The sequence below is a fragment of the Lissotriton vulgaris genome, chromosome 1_1 (assembly GCF_964263255.1).
Source record: "Lissotriton vulgaris chromosome 1_1, aLisVul1.2, whole genome shotgun sequence".
NCBI lineage: Eukaryota > Metazoa > Chordata > Amphibia > Caudata > Salamandridae > Lissotriton > Lissotriton vulgaris.
Genome location: NC_141685.1, coordinates 756,256,659 through 756,279,348, shown reverse-complemented (window position 1 = coordinate 756,279,348; position 22,690 = coordinate 756,256,659). Strand labels below are relative to the sequence as shown.

Sequence of the window (22,690 nt, the reverse complement as noted above, 5' to 3'; positions counted from 1 at the left end):
GAACACCACCAAAATATGTGCCATAAAGCACAAGATTATACACCACGACAGACCCTCATCCACTGTTCCTATACAACCATTTTGCTTCTCTCAGGGGGTGAAAGACCACGTTTTATTCCATCCTTGAACGATATTCAGATTCCCACTGCGTTCCTGAATGACTGAGTGCACAAGTGGTGAAGGACACTAAAGGACACTTGGGATAACTGATCTTTGATTACTTTATTAAAGTGTTAATGTGAGTGTTCTTCCTGGTTAGGCGGCATAGTTAAGAAAGAACAGCGTTGCGTCCTTTGACAGATCCTCCAGAGGACTGCATTGGCTGACAGCACCACAGGACAGTCTGGAGAGGGGCAGTTAAGTAGCACACCACTTCTCGTTGCAAGGGGTCACCGTAAAATATGCAGGCTGGTAACAGGCAGTCCAGGTCTCATGGAGTTGAGGAGGTTTCAGAGGCTTGAGGAGTCACGTACAGTCCCAGTGCCTTCATTTTATCTAGTGCGCTAGCAAGGTTGGCGGCATCGTTTATCTGCATTGGGAGCCGTGGAAGGCCCAGGTCAATGTTGGAGACCAAGGACATGATTCTTTTAAAGTCTGCTAAACCCAGACCTACAATAAGATGGACAAATGTAGAATCAAAATTTACAAAGTACAATAATACAGTCGAAAAACATTATCCACCACATACTCTAAACATTCTCAACCTTGGTCTTGGCATCAGGGAAACCATTGTAAAAGGAATGTATAATGGTAACCACAAATAGATACAGAAACAATGTTGATTTACTTTTCTTAATTACAGGACAGAGCTACAGAAAATGTACACGCACTCCATCAGGCGGCATCCTCTTATTTCAAGCCTCAGCAACTCTGCAGTATACAGAACACTCACTCACATTACAGTGTACCGCATCACAGCTTACATTACAACAAATGAAGAAAGGGGTACACCTGCGATACCAACAAATGAAAAATACCTTACCAATGACAAGGCCAAATCACTACTCACATAATATAGTATGGTACTCAGCAACACGTGTCCAGAAGGATACAAGACAATGCATGGGCACACTATCCACAAAAGACAACACGCTCCACCATAAAGGGAGACTGGAGCAACACCCGTCACTCCAGGAAATTGTAACAAAACACAAACAAAAAACAGTGCAAGAGCTCAGCTGGTCACCAATGCACTGCAGTGTTTGTGGTGGGTGGACGGTGAGATTGAAAGCCACCATTTCACATCTTAAAACGAGATGGCCGTGAGGCATAGCGAAATCTTCTTAAACATAAGGATGTTGAGGCAGGGCAACAAAGCAGGCTTAATGTTTTTAAGGGGGAGGAGGATTGGGAGGCAAGATCATGAACTTTCCTGTGTAGATTTGAAATTGACACTTTTTCCCTGCAATCCGCAACTGGTGAGACAGGAGGGCTGGAGATGCAAAAAAACACTGTTATCTTAATCTTTTCTTGAACAGAAGCATCACTGACTAGATCCTGTCAGAGAAAACTAGGAACGTAAAGCCTTCTTGGCAGTTTGAAGACAAAAGGCAATAGGATTTTAATGACAAGGCGAACAACTGACACCTGCTAGAGTTTTTGGAGCTCGCGAGGAGTTGAAAGTTCTGGTAATTCCAATTTGGTCAAGTGGTGGTTTTGAAGTTAGATTGTCCTGGCTAGGACTGAAAAAATGGAACAGGCCTTGTAGAAAGTATGGGAAGGCACTGGATGTCCTTATCTATGTGACATTTTATTGCAGGGAACAGAACTATCAAGATTCAGGACTAATAAACACAGCAATGCACAGTGCATTTTTATGAATGTAAATATTCTCTTATGAAGACGGATGGCATCCATAGGTTTTAAGTAACTTTTTGAAGTGTGAATAAAAATCAAAGGAAGAGCACCCTTTCCTACAAGCGAGGGTTAGAGGCAAACCTCTGGCTATAGTTAAGGAGTAGAAGGGAAGTCCAATCTGAAAAAGAGTGATACAGCCAAGCCATGGTTAACGAGTAGTTGTGTAGGTACCCACCCTCACTTAAACAAAATAGTGTAAGGAGGCTTCTGTTCTGTAGACCAGGAGATGCAGTGTACTGCTGCAGAAAAAGCGCTTAACACCTCATCAAGGGTAGCAAGCGCTATATAAATGCAAACCATTTTCCCTCTTCTATCCCTCACTATCCTTCTCAATCCAAATAACTGATTAACATATCCAACACTCGAATTACTTTCATATATTTCACTATCCTAATTCACCACTAATCCTTTATGGGATCCGGTGTAGCGTGCTACTCACCGAAAAAGTGCTTTGGCGCCTTGTCTGGGGTAGTAAGCGCCATATAAATGCAATTACAATACAATACAACATGAAGTGTTGTGGGGGAAGGGGAGATAGCGAATAAAGTGGCAGAGTGGACAACGGAGGTGGTGAAAAGGCATGCAAACGTTCTTACCTTGGTGGAATAAGTAGCTTATGAACTCCTGAATCAGGAACTAGGAAAGAAGGAGACATGTGGTTAGCACAACACGTGACTAGACCCCTCCACCACTCCAAAACAGCCATTTCTCAGTTTCACTCATCTCTTCGTCAACCTTCATTTTACTATATATTTTACTTCTACAGCTTAATCACCTTACTGCTAGCAATCTGTATTCTAATTCTGAACATTTTACTTCATCCACTACCCCTCCTTCCCTCACCCATCTTCCTTTCCATATCCATCTTCCATTTACCTTGACACTCCTCCTTTATCTCCCTAAATGTGCAATGCAGTTTGTAAAGAGTTTTGAGCAGAGGAGGGCTCTAGTTTGAATCCTTTATCTCCCACTCTTTATTTATACCTCTGCTATTTCCTCCATTTACGGTGCCCCCCCCATCAAACTTTCTGCCTTTTTTGTTTCTCTTTTTCTCTCCAGTCTTCGCCTCCCAATTTTTTCATTGAGCTTACTCTCTCCTCTTTTTGTACAATCATTCATTCGTGCTTTGTGTCTCATTTACATTATTTTTCCCAGTTTTGGTACTGTCCCTCCATTTTGTCCGTGTAAAGTTCACCCACCCATGAGAGCACACTGCTTATCACCGCGTTATTTCTGACTATTTGGTGAGCTAAAAGTCTTCTACATATCTTGGAAAAGCGGTGTGCTTCGACCTTCGAAATGTTTTCTTTTTAGTAATGTCTTTCTCCAGGGAACTCAGCAATCATGCCGGTCCATTTTAGTTGCTTCATTTTTACTTTCCCATTGATCATCAGAACTGTACTGTAATGACTAGTGGCGGTAAGCCACTAACATGTTTCGCCTTCTGCGTTTAGAGTGAGGGTGGCTACAGCCCCACCATCTCAGGCTGTAACTAGTTAAGGAGAACAGTCAGTCAATGTTCCTTGTAATCTTTTGAGAAATTCATCGGCTTGCTCTCCGGTGAATGGTACATCAAATTGCATTGACTGGGGTGTCTTGCTTTGTCTTGTGTGCATGACATGGTTAGGAATTTTGTGTATGTTTGGGTTTCTGAGGCCATTTCAAGCTCATGTGCTTGCTGCATAAGGCGGTTCCTCTCCTTCATTTATGCAGTCTTTGTCCTGGAAAAGCCAGCGTGCAGGTATCCCTGCTCAGGAACCCTCTCGCTGAAACTGGTTGGAAGTCCTTTCTCTGGGGACCTGGAGAGCTTGAAGGTCAAGAAGCATAACCCTGTCAGGCTAGTGCTGTTTTCCACTGGTGTCTCAGGGCCACAATACTGGTGCACTACAACTCAAGCAGGGAAGACTTACTCCTGAAGGTTGAGAGCTTAGAGTAAGTGTGACACAATATATAACAATCAGTGACGTCAGTGCCCAAGTTACTGGGTGGTCCCAAATGAAATCCAATGAATCCGTTATGAACACACTTTGCGCTTGTGGTCAGCTGAAGAAGGCTGAACGCGTTTGCCCTGCCCATCAGTGTCAGCAGGATAGATTGAATAACATGGGCAGGCCGTGTCTGATTCTTCTAATACTGCTTTGCTTGGAGATGTACCCCCAAAACGAACATGACTGCAGCCCCTTAAGCCTCTGGAATAACCTGGAGTTATTTTTCATATAAAGAGATATTCTCTCTCTGGGGGCGGGAGGACCTTTCATTATCTGGAGGTCAAAATGGCCCCAATGAACTCTGTCTGTCTAGGGGTAACGAGGGTCAAATGATGCAATCAGCAGATGGCCTGGACCCTTACTGCTGCTGTAGAAACGCCTCCACCTCAGACAAGAGGAACTTAAAAGAACAACAGTCTTGAGACAAGCATTTGCAATGCAAACGGTCTCGCCTTTGGGACCTTATATGTATTTAGCTATGCAGCATATTATCCTGGGTGCTGAAACATCTACTGTTCTTTAACCCGTTCCGTGCTGCCGTCGGCCGTTGGCTGACGGGAGCACTACCTCCCTAGTGCTGCCGTCGGCCAACGGCCGACGCAGCCTCACCCACCCTTTACAACGCCCGCACTGCGGCGGAAAAACTGCCGCAGTTAAGGCGTTACCATGGAAGGAAAGTAAGCACCAAACTGCGCGACACAGCAGGTATGGGAACACATGTAGAGAAATATTGCATTTCAGCGGAAAATGGTATAGTCCAAATCTCTGTTTTTAATACAAAAGCAGGGCCTTCGGTGGTCATATCACTTAAAATACAAGATTTGAAAAAAATATTATTGTCTACGGGTGTTTGTGGAAGACTATTTATATGGACTGGAAACGAGAGAATGCTAAAGTGATTCTGGTATTTTACTGACATCTGCTAAAGTATATACTAAAGTATATACAAGAGATCTCGAATGCTAGACCTAAAAATGCTTTTTATTTGCTGTGGTTGCCTGAACTTTTTGATTTACTGACAGCAAGGGGCCCGAACTACCTTCCTATGGTTTTAAAGCCTCAACACAGATTTTAACACGTTTTAGATTAAATACTGTGCATTCCCTGTTTGCGTCCCTAACTGTGGTACTTGGTTTGAAAATGTCTTTGAATGCCCAGCACAATTATAATTATAGTGCACAGAGCACTTTGCACGCTACAACGCTGGGTAGAACTAAAAAAGTGAATAACGTAAGTGATATGGCATTTTGCTGATACTACTGTGGACTTGAAGCAGTGGTTACCTTCTCTCTGAAAGTGTTCAGGGGCACATGTTTATAGATATGAAAAACGTGAATTGTCAGGAACTGAATCTAGAGTTGGGAGGTGAAAAAGAACAAGCACTGGCAGAGCCAATTGCTCTTTGAAAAGACTGAGGAAGCCAAATAGTAGAGCTTTTTGGCCCCGTCAGTTTTTTGCTATCTTGTACATATCATGTACATAGAATTGTGCGGACCTGTGCAGCATGACGAAAAGTTAAAAAAAGCGATATGATACGGCCAGTGTTGAGTACGCTAGAACACTTTTTAAAAAAAACTTTCATCCATGTTGCACAGCAGATGCACTGCTGTACAACATCATTAAAAAAAATTGACAAAGCCAACAGATCTCAAATAGGCGAGCTCTAACTTTGCATATTCTTGTTTTACTGGGGAGTGAAGCTGAAGCGGATGTGCATGTTCTGATGAGAGGACTGCTTTCCTCGCAGACTCACACAGCAAGGGCTTGGCGACTTTAAACATTTTAACCCAGACATGGCAAAGGAAGTCCATCATTATATAATGTTGAGCTGTGACACTAGCACAACAGCGACTAAGCAAGTTTTACCTGTGCTGGGGAAAGGGTATCATTGTGCAGAGCCTACCTAAAGTATGTAAATGTTATTACGGTAGTCTTCAGCCGCCCCACGTGATTCTTAGCTTTTAGGCATTTAATACGACCTGTAGCACCCGTAACCAGCACTGTCAGAAGCTTTCACCTTAGAGAGAGGCAATGTGCCCTGCACCACAGATACCAATTGCCCCTTTTTTAGCAAGTACTTGGACAAGAGTCAGTCTGAACATCAGAGAGTGAGTCTGAATCCTGCACCTTAAAGAGAGGGGAGCAGCCTGTCCCTAGGGAGAAGGATTCTGCACCTTAGAGATATAGCATGGACCCTGCACATTAGAGAGGGATTCTACACCCAGAACTTCAGTGAGGGAGATTGCAACTCAGAGAAGGAGCCTGTGGCCTGCATTTGAAGGAAGGATGTGGCACTTGCACATCACATAGGAAGCATGGATCCTGTGCCCGCAAATGTTTTGAGGAATGAGTCACAAAAAATATAGATGAAGAGTGTTCCCTAAGGGACAGGTCGCACTTTAGAGAGAGAGAGAGTAAGTGCCCTGCAGTTCAGTGAGGGAGACCTGTATCCTGCAGCCCAAAGACGCCAGCATTTTAGAGAGGCAAGAGAGAGATAGAGAGAGAGCCTGTGGCTTGCACCTTAGAGAGAACATGAGCTTTGCTCCTAAAAGATAACCTGTAGCTCAAAGAGGAATCATACATCCTAGAGCGAAAAGACAAGCTTTTGACGCTGAAACACAACTTGCGTCTCAAGCGAGAAATAAACTGGCAGTGGCTCTGTACCAGAAGGAGAGAGATAGAGTGTGTGAGAGGGAGGAGAGACAAAAAGAGAGCATGGGAGATAAAAGTGTGTGCGCGAGAGAGACTTTCCTCTGCATACCTTTGGGACAGGTTGCAGCTTGGCGAGGGAAGGTGGTCTGTAAGCAAGAGTCTGTGTGTTGTTTTACAAGGGTACTTGAACAGCCCTGTCTCGAGGCAACGGATAGTACACGTTTTTCCTTAACTGCTTGTTATATGTTATTTTATTGAGATCCCAAAAAGCGCGGGAGGGACACGCCTACTCTCTGTGTTGAACCCAACATATTCCATCTTTTGAAATATGCTATAAATGTGACCAATTAGTGTTTTAAAAAAAATGATTTACCCTCAAGTAATTCAGCCTATTTTTAAAGACGTCGTTAACATCTTTACGACTTTAGTAATTGTAGTGCAGAGTAAGCATAGGTTGGTTGGTACACAAGGGGGAGGGGTCAATATAGGTTGAAAGATAGTCCGAAACTGAGTGACCAGAATGGCAGCCGAGAAGTTAGTCTTCAACTCTGCGCAGTGTATCTGGAAGCAAGCGATGGGAAACAGTCATGGACATAGAAAGGGGACTATTTGTTAACTAATGAGTAAACAAGCGATCACAAGTGTCCCGGCAGCATCGACAGTGAAAGCGTGCACATCACGCTGAATATAAACAAAGCAAGTTGCACTTTTGGCGCAAAGCGTACTATGTAAGGCACTGCTTTAAAAAAAAGCATTTGCAATGCAATAGTACTCACATTTATATGTGAGTCCTATTGCATTTTAAAAGTATGGGTGAGCAAAAAGGCACACACGGGTGTGCAGGGGTGTTGTTCAGAGAAGTTAAGGACTGTGGGAGGGGCCGGGGGAGGCACTGGGAACCAAATAGTGTTGACAGTAAAGGGGCCAGTAGCCATGGAAGGACACAAATGACGACATGGCCATCGGGAGGAGGGACTAACAAGACTAAAACCAATTGGAAGGCTGCATTTAGGACCTACGTTAATACAAAAGATGGGCGGAGAGTGGGCGGAGCTTCCACGCTATCGTATATACTGCATGCCTTGCAAAGCGAGCAGAGCATGCGCTGCAATGTTAGCGAGATCTAAAAAACGAGCTGTTACAGAGCTACTGACCATCAGGGAAACATATTCTATTCTACACTAATGGCTGGAAAAGAGAGAGAAGAAGGGGGATCACCATATATGGTGCACAGTTGTGTGCACGGTATTGGCCACGCATTGCTTTGCTTAAACACTTTCAGAAGCAGTTTCCTTTTCTGCCACAAGATAAATCGGTCCCTTTTAATGGAGAATGGGAGATGGTGAGGCTGACTAGTTACCAGTTAGATGGGTCGAAACTGCTTTAAATGGGGCAGGGATTGCATACCTGCACTTCTTTCATTTGGAAGGGATAGTACTAGCACTTCTCAGCACTGCTCCAATGCTTTTAATGTTAAAGTACCAGCACTTCTCAGCAGCAAACAGGTACTCCGGGATATTTCCATATCAAGCACAGGGTTGAAATTAGCTAGTAAGAAAGTATTGATCCTGTATGCAAACCATAATCGATGTTTGCAATGCTCCAGTGTTGGGACAGAAGTCTTCTGGATGGCTTTGTAAAACTGTGACACGCTGTCCTGTTGGTTTTCCTGTCTATGCGTTTGCTGTGAGTTCACGCCGCAATATGTTTATCCACCAGCTGACCAAAGCATGTAAAGTGAGTGTCAATTCTGATCTCCCATACCAGACGTTGACATGATTGATGCTTGGCCTCTGTATTCGAGAAACTCTTTTCGCTCCAACCATTTATATTATTGTCTGAAAATTAAGCTGGAGAGGGAGCATGCCATGCACGGGGATTTTCATTGGCCGTGTGAACAGCATCATTCTACTTGAGGGGTGGGCGGTACGGCACCAAAATCCTCACAGTAGCCCTGGATCCCTCCCATGACCAGAACAGGTGGGGTAGGACTAGGTCTCACCGCTCTGTTCTTCCCAGTGTCTCTTCCTCAGTTCCCCTTCCTTTTCTTTTCCCTGAAGCTGGATCTTAAATCAGGGGATCTTGAACTAACTTTGTGGACACAAGAACACAAGTTCCACTGAAGTACCTGTTTGTCCTGAGCACTGCGGAGGTCTCCCTTCTGGAAGTCAGACAGCATGGCACCGACACCTTTCCCCAAGAAGTTGTAAGTGCTGTTGTGGAATGGCGGCAGGAAAAATAACAGCTGCAGTAAGCCTTCAAAAGTATAATTCTGCATGCAAGTACCTCGTTTCACATAGTCAAACAGACAAAAGTCCTCTTCTAGATCCACTCAGGAAAAGTACGATTCATTCTCACAGGGCAGACACCGGGAACGTTAGTGTCTCATTCATTCATTCAGATATTAAAAGAGCAGATAAGAGTGCCTCTGCCTCAGGAGGCAGTGACACAGCAAACCAGGGAGTCCTACTCCAGAAATGCAGAACAGGAAAAGTTTTATTCCAGCAGCACAACGACTTACACGTAGGATCTCATTCTCTGAAAGAGGGATACAACGAGAATTACAGAATCATTCCTACAGAGCAGGCATACCGTTGGAAATTGGAGCTCGGTGTTGTAGACCAAACCATCAGCACAAGCAAACACGAAAATGACCTCCTCAATCTTACAAAGCAGAGGTACATAGGGAAATGGTCGAATTCTCATAAGGGAAACATACAAGGAAAACATCTGATGACCAAGACACACACACACACAACATCCTCGAAATTTTGTCACAAAGAAGACACATAAAATACCAAAGCATCTCTTTTGGAAAGAAAACAGACAGGAAGACATAAAAAAGAACATCTATTGCCACAGAATGGAGAAGCACAAGGAACCGGATCTTCACATGCACGGAATCCTCAGAGGTAGAACATCAGTCAATCAGATCGGTTGTTGTTTGGACACTGTCATACAAATCAAGTTTCCACAATTTTGTTTAAACTTTCAACTATCAAAATATTCAGTCATTACATCATCATCACATCGTCATTAAAATCAAACTAATTAAATGTGCCTTACCTTCCGACAGCTCCATTTGCTCGCAATACCACAGCACTGAGAAGTTGCTAATTAAAAAGAAAATAACGTTTTACTTTTACAGTTTTACTTGCTGAGAGAAATAAAAGTTATCGTGCAGATCACTCATCACTAAAAAAATTAGAGTGCTGCAAGCGCAGATTAGCGGTCAATAACATTTGGAACTCTGTGTGTAAATAATCTCTTGTTCAACAGACCAATTTTTGTTGGCAGTCTGTGATACGAAAAATGTGCCTGTGCATGGGTATGTACCTGATACTTTGAGAGAGAAGGCATTTTCATGCATTACATGAGGGTCACATTTAGCCGTTGAGTGCCCCTCAAACCACTGCCTTGAGAAAAACTGGGGAGAGTGTAAGTACGGATCCCTACATCTCAGCCATTCCAATTACCTGGACTTAGTGCCTCTTGGCAGCCATCTTTCTTTTAACTCAATTAAAATAAAGATGCTCACATACCCATATGCCCCTCGCACTGCCATGCTTTCACTTTCTATGCAGCTGCATCACTGCAACACTGATTGACAGTCACTCACATCGTTTCAGAAACCAGCTTCGTCCGAGTCATTTGAATCCTTGATTTTGGGAATGGAGTTTGTTGAAATAATGCAGCTGTACATAAGGGGTGGAGTGTATAACATTACCAGACCCCTGCCTCTTGCCAGACAAAGCCTTAATATTAGCAAGGTTAGCCCATTAAAATACTGCATTTTCATCTTCATTGTTACTACACCTTGCTGCCGTTCAAATGAGAATCCAATAAATTAACATATTTGGGGATCACTATGTCTAGAATTGTACAACCCATAATTAGTAGCAAATCTTGTTTTTCATAGTGGGCATTGATTTTTTACATTTGAAGAAATATCACCTTACATATATTATACACCTTACAAGAAGCTTAACGTTATCTTTCAAATTCTACGTCTGAAACCAAAAGAAGGGTTCACTTTAAAAGAAAATGATTAATGCACACTTGCCTGAAATTATCATGCTTTTTATATAGGTTTTTCTTTCCTTGCTTGAACACAGTCAAAGCCTACATTGGTCACCTAGACACTCAAGACCCTTTACTTATACACAAATACAGGGAAAACAAACTTTACTAACTGAAATGGATTACCAAATAGATGGCTACAATCAGCTAGTTACTTTGTGAATAACCCTGCACAATACATACCACCTACCAATTGCTGAACAAGCAAAATATAACCCGCTAAAACAAAGTCTTACTGTAGTTCTATCAGATACAATATCATACTATCTTTCTCATCGCAAACTGCATCAAATTTGAGTGACTCAAGTTTCATAGTTTATAAATTAATGATCAACAATGGTCTTCCTTTATTGTACAAAGATAGAACTGATCTCATCTACTCCATCTTCTAAACACCTGTTGTAAAAATCTGAAGAGGAGCATCAATATGCACACAATATACACATCCAAATGATGAGAGCCTGCTAGCCACCAAGTATAACGGACAAGCTGGGTCCTTAAATGTCAACAATCATTTTAAATGATGATTACAAATGCCGTATATGTGTGGGAAATGTAAAAAAAAAAAAAGTTGATCATTATGATTCTAATGGTTAAAAACAGAACAGTATTCGAGAATTAAAAATGTGTCTCGTCCGTCAAAATAGAATTCTTGATTTAGGAAGGGCCAATAGACCTTAATTAACAAAAGATTCATAAAATTGGTGACAGCATCAATACTATCCATTAAATATGGACCTGTTTTTGGATCTGCATGAATTAATTAAACCATTTTTCTTGAAAATCTACGCGAAGGTGTTTTGTAACATTTAAATCGTTAGCGATTTTAGTACAACTTACTAAACTTACTTCTCACTTACAGTGCACACTGTTTGATCAGAGAACAGCTTTATCACCTACAGTTACTACTATTTTCAGTTTCTCATTAGTAATATTACTCGGGGTTAAAATGCAGTTTCTCAAATAATCAAAGTTTGTTTTACAATATTTAAATTTTGTTTTGTTTGTTAGATGAAAGTGTTTAATATGTATTAATCTGAAATCATTCCTTAGACAGATAATCCTACATTAAGCAATAATAATTTTTAAACATAATATGGGTCTCAATCATGGTCACTCATTATGGTGAACAAAATATTGTGAGCTACGAAGAATATATATATATATATATATATATATATATATATATATATATATATATATATATTCACTGAAAACCCCACCATAGGTTTCAGCCACATTATAGTTAGGAATTAGCATTTAAAAAACCTTCGAAATTCCCTGAAAAACCATAGGTTTCACACATGTTTTAGTTAGCTGGACATTTCACTCATACAAAACCATTGAAATTCCCCCATTATAGTTATTTCAGCTAACTATAACTCGCGCGCCAGCAATGCACTGCTGATGACGTCACATATTACATCACTCATGACATGGTCTGTGACATCACTGATGACATCACCGATGACATCACTGAGGACATCATCCAGTGAATGTGTCTTTCTGAAAAATAAATATTTTTTATATATGTATATCTAAAGGTCGATGGAAGAATAAATGGGTAAATAAGTGTCTAAATGGATGTTTTTTTAGTAAAATTGATTGTATAACTGACTTATTAAGTATATCTTAGTGAATACATGTATTGGCGAGTAATGTTTAAATATGTAAATATCTATATCAGTGTCTCACTTTGGGTTTAAGTGGCTGCATGGGTTGCTGAGTAGCTACAGGAGTGTCTATATGGGTTATTAGTTGGTTTTTTGAGTATCCGAATGAGTGTCTGTATGGTTTGGTGGGGGTATTACTTAGCACACAGATGCATGAATGACTGACTCACTGTTTGTATGTGTTTTGAAGACAGCATGTGTGCAGGACTGTATGGGTGGATGAGTGTGTGTGGGTGTGTTAGTGAGTGAATGACCCTCTCAATAGTATCTTTACCTCGGTCTACCTAGCACAAGATGAATGCCAACACTTCCTGGTTAGAAGTGTTGACCGCCAATGAGCATGCTGCTTTCCTGTGAAAATTCGTGTAAGGGTAGGTTGCACACCTTTTTTATACTTCAATTGTCATATTACTTCACTAAACCAAGCGTGCTCAATGGTGACGTGCCCAGCCCAAAAGACACGTGAAGGTAAGACATAGCAACGTAGGGGCACTAGATAGTACCCCTGGCCAAGGCACTGTAGCTATAGTGGAAGCAGAAGTCAATGTTCCACTTCTCGATTTGAATCCTTATTTGTCATGTTTTTCACTATTATTCCTCATTTTATCATGTATTAATTCTTACACCATTCTTCATCCACTTGAAAGGAAATGCCAATTTCCTGTGCTTTTCATACTCTCGATGGGCCATCCGTGCCTCTTCATTCAACAATACGTAAAAACGCCAATTTCATCTGAAGCAGTTTATTTTAAACCCAATGCATTTCAGGCCTCCATGGGCCCTTCGTCAGGGGTAACTGGAAGTGAAGTAATATGACAATTTAAGTATAAAAAAGGTGTGCAACCTACCCTTACACAAATTTACTACATATCAGCCCTACTAGGTTAGCACCCACTGGAAAATTGATTACGAGCTTTCACGTAGAAGGAGCTACGACCCACGAGCAAGGCGGAACATCTAATTTCAAGCAGCAAGTCTATTTTGGAAGTGTCTGCAGCACGCTTGATACGACTTCATTAAATATGGGACTATGTTCACCTTGTTAATTTAAAATGTACTGAAAATGTTTTTAAAAAAACAGTCTGGACTTTAAGAACGCACGTGACCTGCCTTTGTAATAGTGTACCCTGGGAGTTGAAGTGTGGGAGGTAGTCAGTAGAAATCGCATAACGTCAGGTGTGAGTCCTGTTGCGTAAATGTGCGGCACAGACTGGGAACCAGGGGCGGGCCGAGGGTTTTAAACACCAGGTGTTTGTAGTATCACAAAAGATTTTCTCTGTTGGAGCGAGAGGAGCGCGTCGGCGTCAGTGGAGCAGGTATGCAATGGTGTTAGCGGGAGGTTAAGTATAGCAGATGGGGCAGCAACAGGGCGTTTCTAGTGGTCCGTGGTTACTGTTATGGGCAGAATGTTTGAGAGAGCTTAGGAAAGCGGTTGTGGAGTTGATTTAATACGAAGCATTGTCTCAAGTGAATCCTGTGTATGACAGCATAAACATGGAGCATCATTGGGAAATCTGTTGCTTAAAACGTGCATTGTAGCTGGGTATTATGAAGGAGTGATTTAACCGGAGGGATGCAGCGAGATGCATATGGGTTGGAGAGGAAGGGTGAGGACGCGTGATGGGTTCACTGCCGGGATGACAGGAAAACAGGAAAACGTTGTTTGCGCATAGGCAAATCTATGAGACCGGAGTGATTTATATTACCGTATAATATGAGGTGACTATTATGGGGCCCTTTGAGAATAGTTGGCAGGACAGTACTGCTGGTTGTACATGGGAAAAATATGCAAAACAACATGTTTTACTTTTACATAACGTGATGTACTGTATATTAATTTTGATAAATTTTGTTTAATTGATCTTTCCAGTTACCCCTGACGAAGGGCCCATGGAGGCCTGAAATGCATTGGGTTGTAAACAAACTGCTTCAGATGAAATTGGCGTTTTTACGTATTCTTGAATGAAGAGGCACGGATGGCCCATCAAGTGTATGAGAAGCACAGGAAATTGGCATTTCCTTGCAAGTGGATGAAGAATGATGTAAGAATGAATACATGATAAAATGAGGAATAATAGTGAAAAACATGACAAATAAGGATTCAAATCGAGAAGTGGAACATTGACTTCTGCTTCCACTATAGCTACAGTGCCGTGGCCAGGGGTACTATCTAGTGCCCCTACGTTGCTATGGCTTTCCTGTGAAAGGCATGCTGATTGGCTGCCACTGTCTGTCAACACTCCAAACCAGGAAGTGTTGGCAGCCATCTTCTGCCTCGGTAGAACCAAGGCACAAGAAAGCAGTGAAACAAAGGTGCACAACACGCAAAGGGCGCTGGGTAGAAGCACCCAGACCCCCTAGGCCTGCTCAGGGGGTCGCACAAGGCCACCCAGGCCCAAAAAAATAAAACAAATTCCAGAAAATCGCAGGGGTACGCGCACCGTACGCGTACGGTAAGCTTACTGTACTCTGTGTGTACCCCCGCGATTTTCTGAAAAAAAAAAAAATTGGGGGCCTGGAGGGGTCTTGTGGGACCCCCTGAGTAGGCCTAGGGGGTCAGGGTGCTTCTACCCTGCCCCCTTTTTGAGTTCAACACGTTTGTTTTTCTGCTTTCCTGTGCCTCAGCCTACCGAGGCACAAGATGGCTGCCAACAATTTCTGTTTTAGAGTGTTGACAGACAGTGGCAGCCAATCAGCATGCAGCTCATACTCGGGAAGTTAGAGTACAGTAAGCTTACAGTGCACTCACGGTGTCCCACCCATAGATATATAATTTGGGAAAATTCAATTTTCTCAACAACTACTGGAGCCATTTTCACCAAATTTACAAAAAGGCACTACTGCATACCAGTTCCTACCATTTTGCCAAGTTTGGTGTAATTCCATTCAGCCGTTCGGGCTGTAGCCGTGTCTAAAGGTCCTATGGAAAATTGCATTGGGCTACATTTCACATTCAATTTTTTCAAAAACTACTGGAGGGATTTACACCAAACATACAAAAGGCACTGCTGCATACCAGTCCCTACCATTTTGCCAAATCTGGTGTAATTCCGTTCAGCCGTTCGAGCTGTAGCCTTGTCAGAATGTCCCTGTGGAAATTAACATGGGGAAAACATGTTTTGGGACCCCCTTTTTTCTCGGCCCCCGCTTGACGAATCCCCCCCAAAACTTTCAGGGAAGGAGCGGAGCGCAGTGAGGCAAATTTAAGGAAAATTACAGGCAGATCCCTCAATTGGCGCCAAGGTTATTCCCAATAGAATGTTCGGAATTTCCTATGGTAACTAGGTCCTAACTATATATACCTACTGGCGACCGCAAGTAGGTAATTATATTATATATATATATATATATATATATATATATATATATATATATATATATATATATATATATATATATATATATATATATATATATATATATATATACACACACGCACACACAAACAAACATACACACAGTCAGTCCGGACTGGGAGTTGAATTTGAATTCGGCTGTTTTGCTGTTACCGCTGTACAACGGACCCTCTCTGCGCAAGTGGCTGGTTAGTGGCAGCTGGCAGCGCTTTGGCGATTTGTGGTTTACCCAGAAGGAGTATGTGGAACCAGACCCCGCAGCAAGCAAAGCAGGAAGCTAACGGCGACATCTGTAAAGAGGCAGAGCCTGAAGGTGCGGCTTGAAAGTGTTCAAGGAGTCCGAGGACCCAAGAGCAGCCAGGTTTTAACCAGAGGTGAGTCGTATGTGCAGCCATAGCAATTAAAGGCATAATTGCGGGTGCAGAGATTACAGGACAATTACGAGCCTAAACAAAGTCATTGCTGTAAGTTTGGGTTCTAAATTGAAAAGTGCATAACTACATTTCCAGCAGAAGAAGCCGCAATGGCGACAGCAACAGACGTGCTTCGGAACCGAGAAGCGGTGGCGGACACTTTGTTTTTAAATTTGCCAGATACAACTGAAAACAGGAAAGATGCAAGCGGTAGCACAAAGGATAAGAACTATGTCAAAACGTTGTTAAAACGGTTGGAAAAACTTCAACGTACCAAGCTTATAAAATGGTGGGAGAAAAAAATCCCTCGAGAAGTATAAGGAAGTGGGTAGAGTCCCAAGGGGGTTGCAGGTTCTTATTGCTTCATCTTTTGAGAACTCCAACCCCCTAATGCTGAAGGAATGGGCTACAAATAACCTCGAGGCTTCTATGAACATGGTGTGTATTTTTACAAAATATGCCGAAATAGAGTAAAGATTGTGAAACAAAACGATAGTCTTAATCCTGAATTGGATGCCCTAGGTCAACAAGAGTCAGTACAAAAGGGAAGAGATGATATAAAAAATGACTTGACAAGCATGAAGAAATAATAAATTCTCGTAAAGTGTTCAAATTTGCTCAAAATAAACAAGATTATGAAACTGGAATTTTTGTAACTTTTTGAGTCTGTTAAAAGACAAGCAATGAGCAATAAAATACCTCCGGTGCGGGCTCAACATCAAGGGGATGTGGTTACCTCCGATACAGACCTAAGCTCAGCAATCAGCAGCTTGGACTCAGACGAAGGTATTATAACAATCCAGCGGCCACAACCCCAAACTAATTTTAGTCCATTGGAGGAATTGGGGGTAATAAATCGAGGACCGCAGGCAAACGCTGAGGCCAAGACTCCCACAGAATACAAATACTGCAGGCGGAATTGGCGCCGTAAGCAGAGGCGCAAAGCGAGGCGGCAACAAGAGAGGAAAAAGAGGGAGGGGAAAAATAAATCCCAGTGCTGACACATCTACTAACACAGTAATCAATTTAACTGACAATGACCTTAATGTGGCTGAAATGCAACTTTTGGCTTTGAGACGGTTGTTCTGTCCGAAGACAAGTTTTAAATATGTGCAATCACGCATCGGTGTGTTCAAGTTCATTAGAAAGTTGAAATTAATAAAATTCTACAAACTGAACAAAGTGAGTGAGACTGTTAACTCCATCAGGGCCGGTTTTAGGATTTGCGAGGCCCTGGGCTAAAAGGGACCATGCAAGGCCCCCTCTAATTTAGATAAGTGGCCCCTTGCAAGGAGACCATTCACAGACACTGTGGGGGCTCCATTGTCCAGCATTTTGGCACCCCCACAGTTTTAACTTTTACTCCACAAGCATTTCTCACACCTTCAGTCCGATAGGTGTGAGAATTGATTGTGGTCTAAAAGTTAAACTGTGGGGGGCGCCAAAATGCTGGACAATGGGCCCCCCACAGTGTCTGTGAATTGTCTCCTTGCAATTGAGGGAGCGTCTCAGTCTCCCTCCCCTATGCCTCCTGACACCATCCATGAGAGGCCCAGGGAGGGGGCCCCTCCAATGGACCTTAATTGCAGGCGACACCTTTCTTTGTAATAGATCGCCAGGGAAACAACAGGACACATCACCAGTGCGTGGCCCCATGCTGGTGGGCTGAGTGCGAGGCCCTGTACAGCCGCCCATGCTGCCCATGCCTAGCGCCGGCCCTGAACTCCATCATTGCTGAAAGTCAACAGATTATGCAATTTCAGGCCTCGGATGTTCCCACTTTAAGAACTGTGTTTACACTGGCAGGGCATGCTGATGGACCTATTTTAAGCACGCAGGATGAACTCAACAAATGGGCATTCCCAGTGCAAGTGCAGTACAAACTCTTTTTCGCCTTCCATCAACGTTCATCCCGAAGATGCCGAGGGATGCTATTGACGTTTTTGGGGACTGTGTCACTGAGGATTTAACGGCGCTTAACAGAACTATGGTTCAAAAAAATAAACACAGAAATCATGTTGAACAGCAATATTCTCAACTTATGCGAAAGATCAGTAATAACAGGAACATCATAGTAAACAAAGTAGACAAGGGGGGCAATATAGTGTTATGGCCTCGTGATGCCTATATGAAGGAAGCCATGAGACACTTGAATTACCCCATGTGCATTAGAAAAGCTTTGTTTAATGAACTAAAATTGGTAAAGGAGCATGTGTTCAAGGAGTTATCACAATGGAAGAGAGAAGGTTTAACCAGTAAAGACGGACTCAACTTTCTTAAAACAGACAATTCTATTACCCTGACCTTGTACTTCATTCTAAAAGTGCACAAAAAAGTCAATCAGGTGCCTGGTCGACCAATAATTTCAGCACAATGTGGGTTATTAGAATTAATGTCTAAGTATGTAGACTTCTTTCTCCATGAATACGTAGAAGGCCTTCCATCCTATATCAGAGATACTGGCCACTTTCTAAACAAGTTGAAAGAAGTTACCTGGAACAAGGATTACTATTTTATATTAATGGACATATGCTCATTATATACGAGCATCAATCACTATGATGGTCTAAATGCTGTACGCCAGTTTCTTTCAGGGAGAAATGTGTTATAATCAGCACAACAAAATGTTATTGAAAATTATAGGAATGTGTTTAACAAATAACTTCTTTTTATTTAACAAAGAGGTGCACCAGCAATTGAGGGGTGTGGCTATGGGGGCATGCTTCTTCCCCAGCTATGCGTGCTTACACGTTGGTTGGTGCGAGAGGCATGTCCTTGATCGCACTCACGGAGACGCCTTTTCAAATAACATAATTAAGTGGTGGCATTTTATTGACGACGTATGTGTGGTGTGGCAAGGATCGAAAGAGTCAACACAGAATAATTTTCTTTAATCTTTAATCTGGAGAACCTTTGCTGCGATATCTGTAATGGCAATAATGAGATAATAACTAATCTATACTTTAATATATTTTTTTATCCAGGACCAATTATTTATTAGGATTTTAGCCTTACTTTTATCGAGTTTTAACTGGTTTTACTAGATTTCTGGTTTGACTGGTTTTTATTTGGTGCCTGTGGGGTATTGGATCCGGTAGTGGTTGGTCTTTAATACGTATATATGTTCGTATCATGGTTCAATTTTTTAGTTAAAGATATGTACCTTAAAAGAGATTGGATCTTATTCAGCTTTGGCACAGTTTTTTGCACATATTTATGTACAACCGATTTGCAATTCTCATGCTGAAATTTTGCACATATGTGTATTTGTTCGATTTATTTATTACAACATGATTCATTGTTGTCCAACATACGAACATGATTATGTATTAGCACTCTATATTTATGGTAAACATTTTATAAGTGTCCATTTCACCTATTCTATTAATTTCATTTATGTATTAGCAAGTTAGATATGATTCTAATAGTTATCATGCACGTTTTTGCACTAGAGGGTTAGTATGCACTTTATTTAGTCCGTTATCAGGACATGGAATTTTGCACTATGCAATTTAACGTTTCAACAGACATAAGTGATTTTGAATGTTTTATGTGTTGATAATATTTCAATACTAAACATTATTTGGGCACTCGCCCTTTGTTGCAGATATGCATTAAAAGCATACAAAGTAATGTGAATGAGAATTTTCCTATATGTTGACAATTTTACATATATAAAAACGATTACCCAATGGGAAAAGTTATATGTTAATTGATATTGTATTTAAGTATAGGATTCTCGTCAGCTACTGTTACAAATTCATAGTCTGTTTAGCTCCATGAACAAATAGGGCGGAGATTGTTTCTGTGCAAATGTATTTAAAGTCACGACTGGTCTCGACATGTCATGTGATAAAGACCGGTAAAACCCTGTCGAAACGATTCATGTTGCAGTTTGGGAAATAAAGAGCACTCAAGAAAAATTCACTGCGTGGGGCTCAGTTCTTGCATGTTTGCTGGAATAATTTCTTGCAGTCAGGACTGGGAGTTGAATATCGTTGAGAGGTGTTTGTTTGATATATATATAATGCTACTTACCAGTATGCATCTGTTCTTGGCATGCACAGCTGCAGATTCTCAAACTGAGCATTAGATCGCCACCTGGTGTTGGGCTCGGATGATTGCATGTTGTTGTCGTCTTGGAAGAAGTCTTTGTAGTCACAAGATGTGCAACTCCTCCCTTGGACGATAGTGCGCATTGGCATCGACTTCATCCTTAGATTGTTTTTCGCCATGATGGAAAATGATAGAGTTAGTAGAAATAGAAAAAAGGGATGTCCATGTGTGTATATCTAATTAAGATAGAACTGGAACAGATACAGGCCCCGGGGAGGCGGGTGTGTGTGTGATAATCTGTAGCTCTACATGCCAAGAACAGATGCATACTGGTAAATAGCATTTACCGTTCGAGGCATATGAGCTGCAGATCTCACACTGAGCATGGACTATACAGCAGTGTTTCCCCTAGCGGTGGCCAGCTGTATCTGTTGCAGTACTTTAAAAAAGAGTTTTGAGGACAGCTTGGCCTACCGCAGCTTGCTGCTTTGCTTGCACATCAACACAATAGTGTTTAGTAAAGGTATGTATTGTAGACCATGTTGCTGCTTTGCATATGTCTTCTAGAGGAATGTTCCCTAAGAAGGCCATAGAGGCTCCTAGTTTGCATGTGGAGTGCGTTCTAGGAGGAATTGTTAATGTATGTTTTGCTTTTTGATAGCATATTTGTATGCATTTTACAATCCACCTAGCAATTCCAGCTTTGGAGATGGGGTTGCCTTTATGTGGTGGTGAGAAAGCTATACACAATTGTTTTGTTTTTCAAAAGGTTTTAGTCCTAACAATGTAATATAGAAGGGCTCTTTTTAAGTCTAGGTTGTGTAGAGCTCTTTCTGCTACAGAGTCTGGGTTTTGAAAAAACACTGGCAACTCTACTGATTGGTTTAGATGAAATGGAATAACGACTTTTGGAAGGAATTTTGAATTTGTTCTTAGGACCACTTTGTTACGGTGTAGTTGTAAAAATGGTTCTTGTATAGTGAAAGCCTGAATTTCACTTACTCTCCTCAGAGAGGTAATAGCAATAAGGAACGCTGTTTTCCAAGTGAAGAATTGCAGTTCACATTTGTGTAAAGGTTCAAAAGGGGGTCCCATGAGCCTGGTAAGAACAATGTTTAGGTTCCACACTGGAGAGGGTGGTAACCTAGGAGGAATGATGCTTTTCAATCCTTCCATAAATGCTTTAATTGCAGGTACCCTAAATAATGACAGATGTTGTCTATTCTGTAGGGACGCAGCAATGGCTGCAAGATAAAGTCTTATAGATGAATATGCTAGACTACATCTTTGTAAGTGTAGAATATGCAGATAATATTTTGGATAGAAGTATCCAGTGGATCAATTTGATTTTTGCTGCAGTAAATAGCAAATCTTTTCCATTTTGCTGCACAGCAGGCTCTAGTAGTAGGTCTTCTGGCTTCCTTAATGATATTCATACAGTCTGGTGGTAGGTTAAGGCAACCAAACTCTAAGACCTCAGGAGCCAGATCGCAAGATTTAGTTGATTTGAATCTGGATGTCTGACGTCTCCATGGTTCTGCATTAGCATGGATGGTGTCAGACACATTTTTTGGTGTGGAACTATTGAGAGTTCTAGCAGAGTTGTGAACCACGGTTGTCGTGCGCATGTGGGAGCTACTAGGATTATCTTGAGAGATTGTTGTCTTAACTTGCGTACTACTAGTGGGAGTGGCGGAAAAGCGTACCCAAATCCGTCTGACCAGTTCATCTATATTGCATTGCCCTTGGACAACGGGTGTGGAAACCTGGCGGCGAAGTTTGGGCATTTTGCGTTTTCGTGTGTGGCGAACAGATCTATGTCTGGATGACCCCACTTGTGAAAGAATGGTAGAAGAACTTTCTGATGTAGTTCCCATTCGTGAATCTGTTGAGTCTGCCGACGTAGATCGGCTATCTGATTGTAAACACCTGGAAGGTGTTCTGCTAGCAGATATATCTTTTGTGGAATGGCCCATCTCCAAATGTTCTGTGCGAGCTGGGACAGTTGCAGAGAGTTTTTCATCCCCTGTTTTTGAATATAGTACATGGCTGTCATGTTGTCCGTCCAGATCAGGACAGTCTTGTTCTGTACATGTACTTGGAAGGACTTGAGTGCTAGGAATATTGCTAGCAGCTCTAGGTGATTGATGTGGAGCATTTTTTGTTGAGTGGTCCATTTTCCTCGAGTTGTATGGTGTAGGAGATGGGTTCCCCATCCTGTAAGGGATGCATCTGTTGTAAGTACTATTTGTGGAACAGGCTCGAGGAACTGCCGCCATCTGGACACGTTTTTTGTGTTCCACCACTGCAGAGAGCGATGTGTGCGGCTGTCTACCAACACCAGGTCTGTAAGTTGTCCTTGAGCCTGGTTCCACTGATGTGCTAGACATTCTTGCAATGGGCGCATTTGCAGTCTTGCATATGAAACAATGAAAATGCATGATGCCATCATGCCTATTAGTTGCATGAACACTTTGGCTGGGAGAGAGTGTTGTGTTTGATACTTTGCGACAAAGGCTTGGATGCTCTGTATCCTGGCTGGACTGGGATAACCTAGAGCTGTAGGTGTGTTTATTGTCGCCCCTAGGTATTGATGTACATGAGAGGGCTGAAGA

At 42.0% G+C, this 22,690-nt stretch overlaps 1 protein-coding gene across 3 annotated transcripts in view; it reads right to left on the bottom strand.

The window, feature by feature from the left end:
* Positions 1-207: 207 nt before the first annotated feature.
* NPL (N-acetylneuraminate pyruvate lyase) overlaps positions 208-22,690 on the bottom strand; it is a 150,659-nt gene continuing 128,176 nt past the window's right edge. For all 3 annotated transcript variants that reach the window (XM_086955621.1, XM_086955631.1, XM_086955636.1), the window contains 4 exons: positions 9,564-9,610; positions 8,626-8,710; positions 2,454-2,493; positions 208-609 (listed from right to left, as the gene is read on the bottom strand). In XM_086955621.1, the coding sequence (XP_086811747.1) occupies positions 431-609; positions 2,454-2,493; positions 8,626-8,710; positions 9,564-9,610 (351 nt within the window). In that variant the 3' untranslated portion in view covers positions 208-430. The remainder of the gene's footprint in view (positions 610-2,453; positions 2,494-8,625; positions 8,711-9,563; positions 9,611-22,690) is intronic.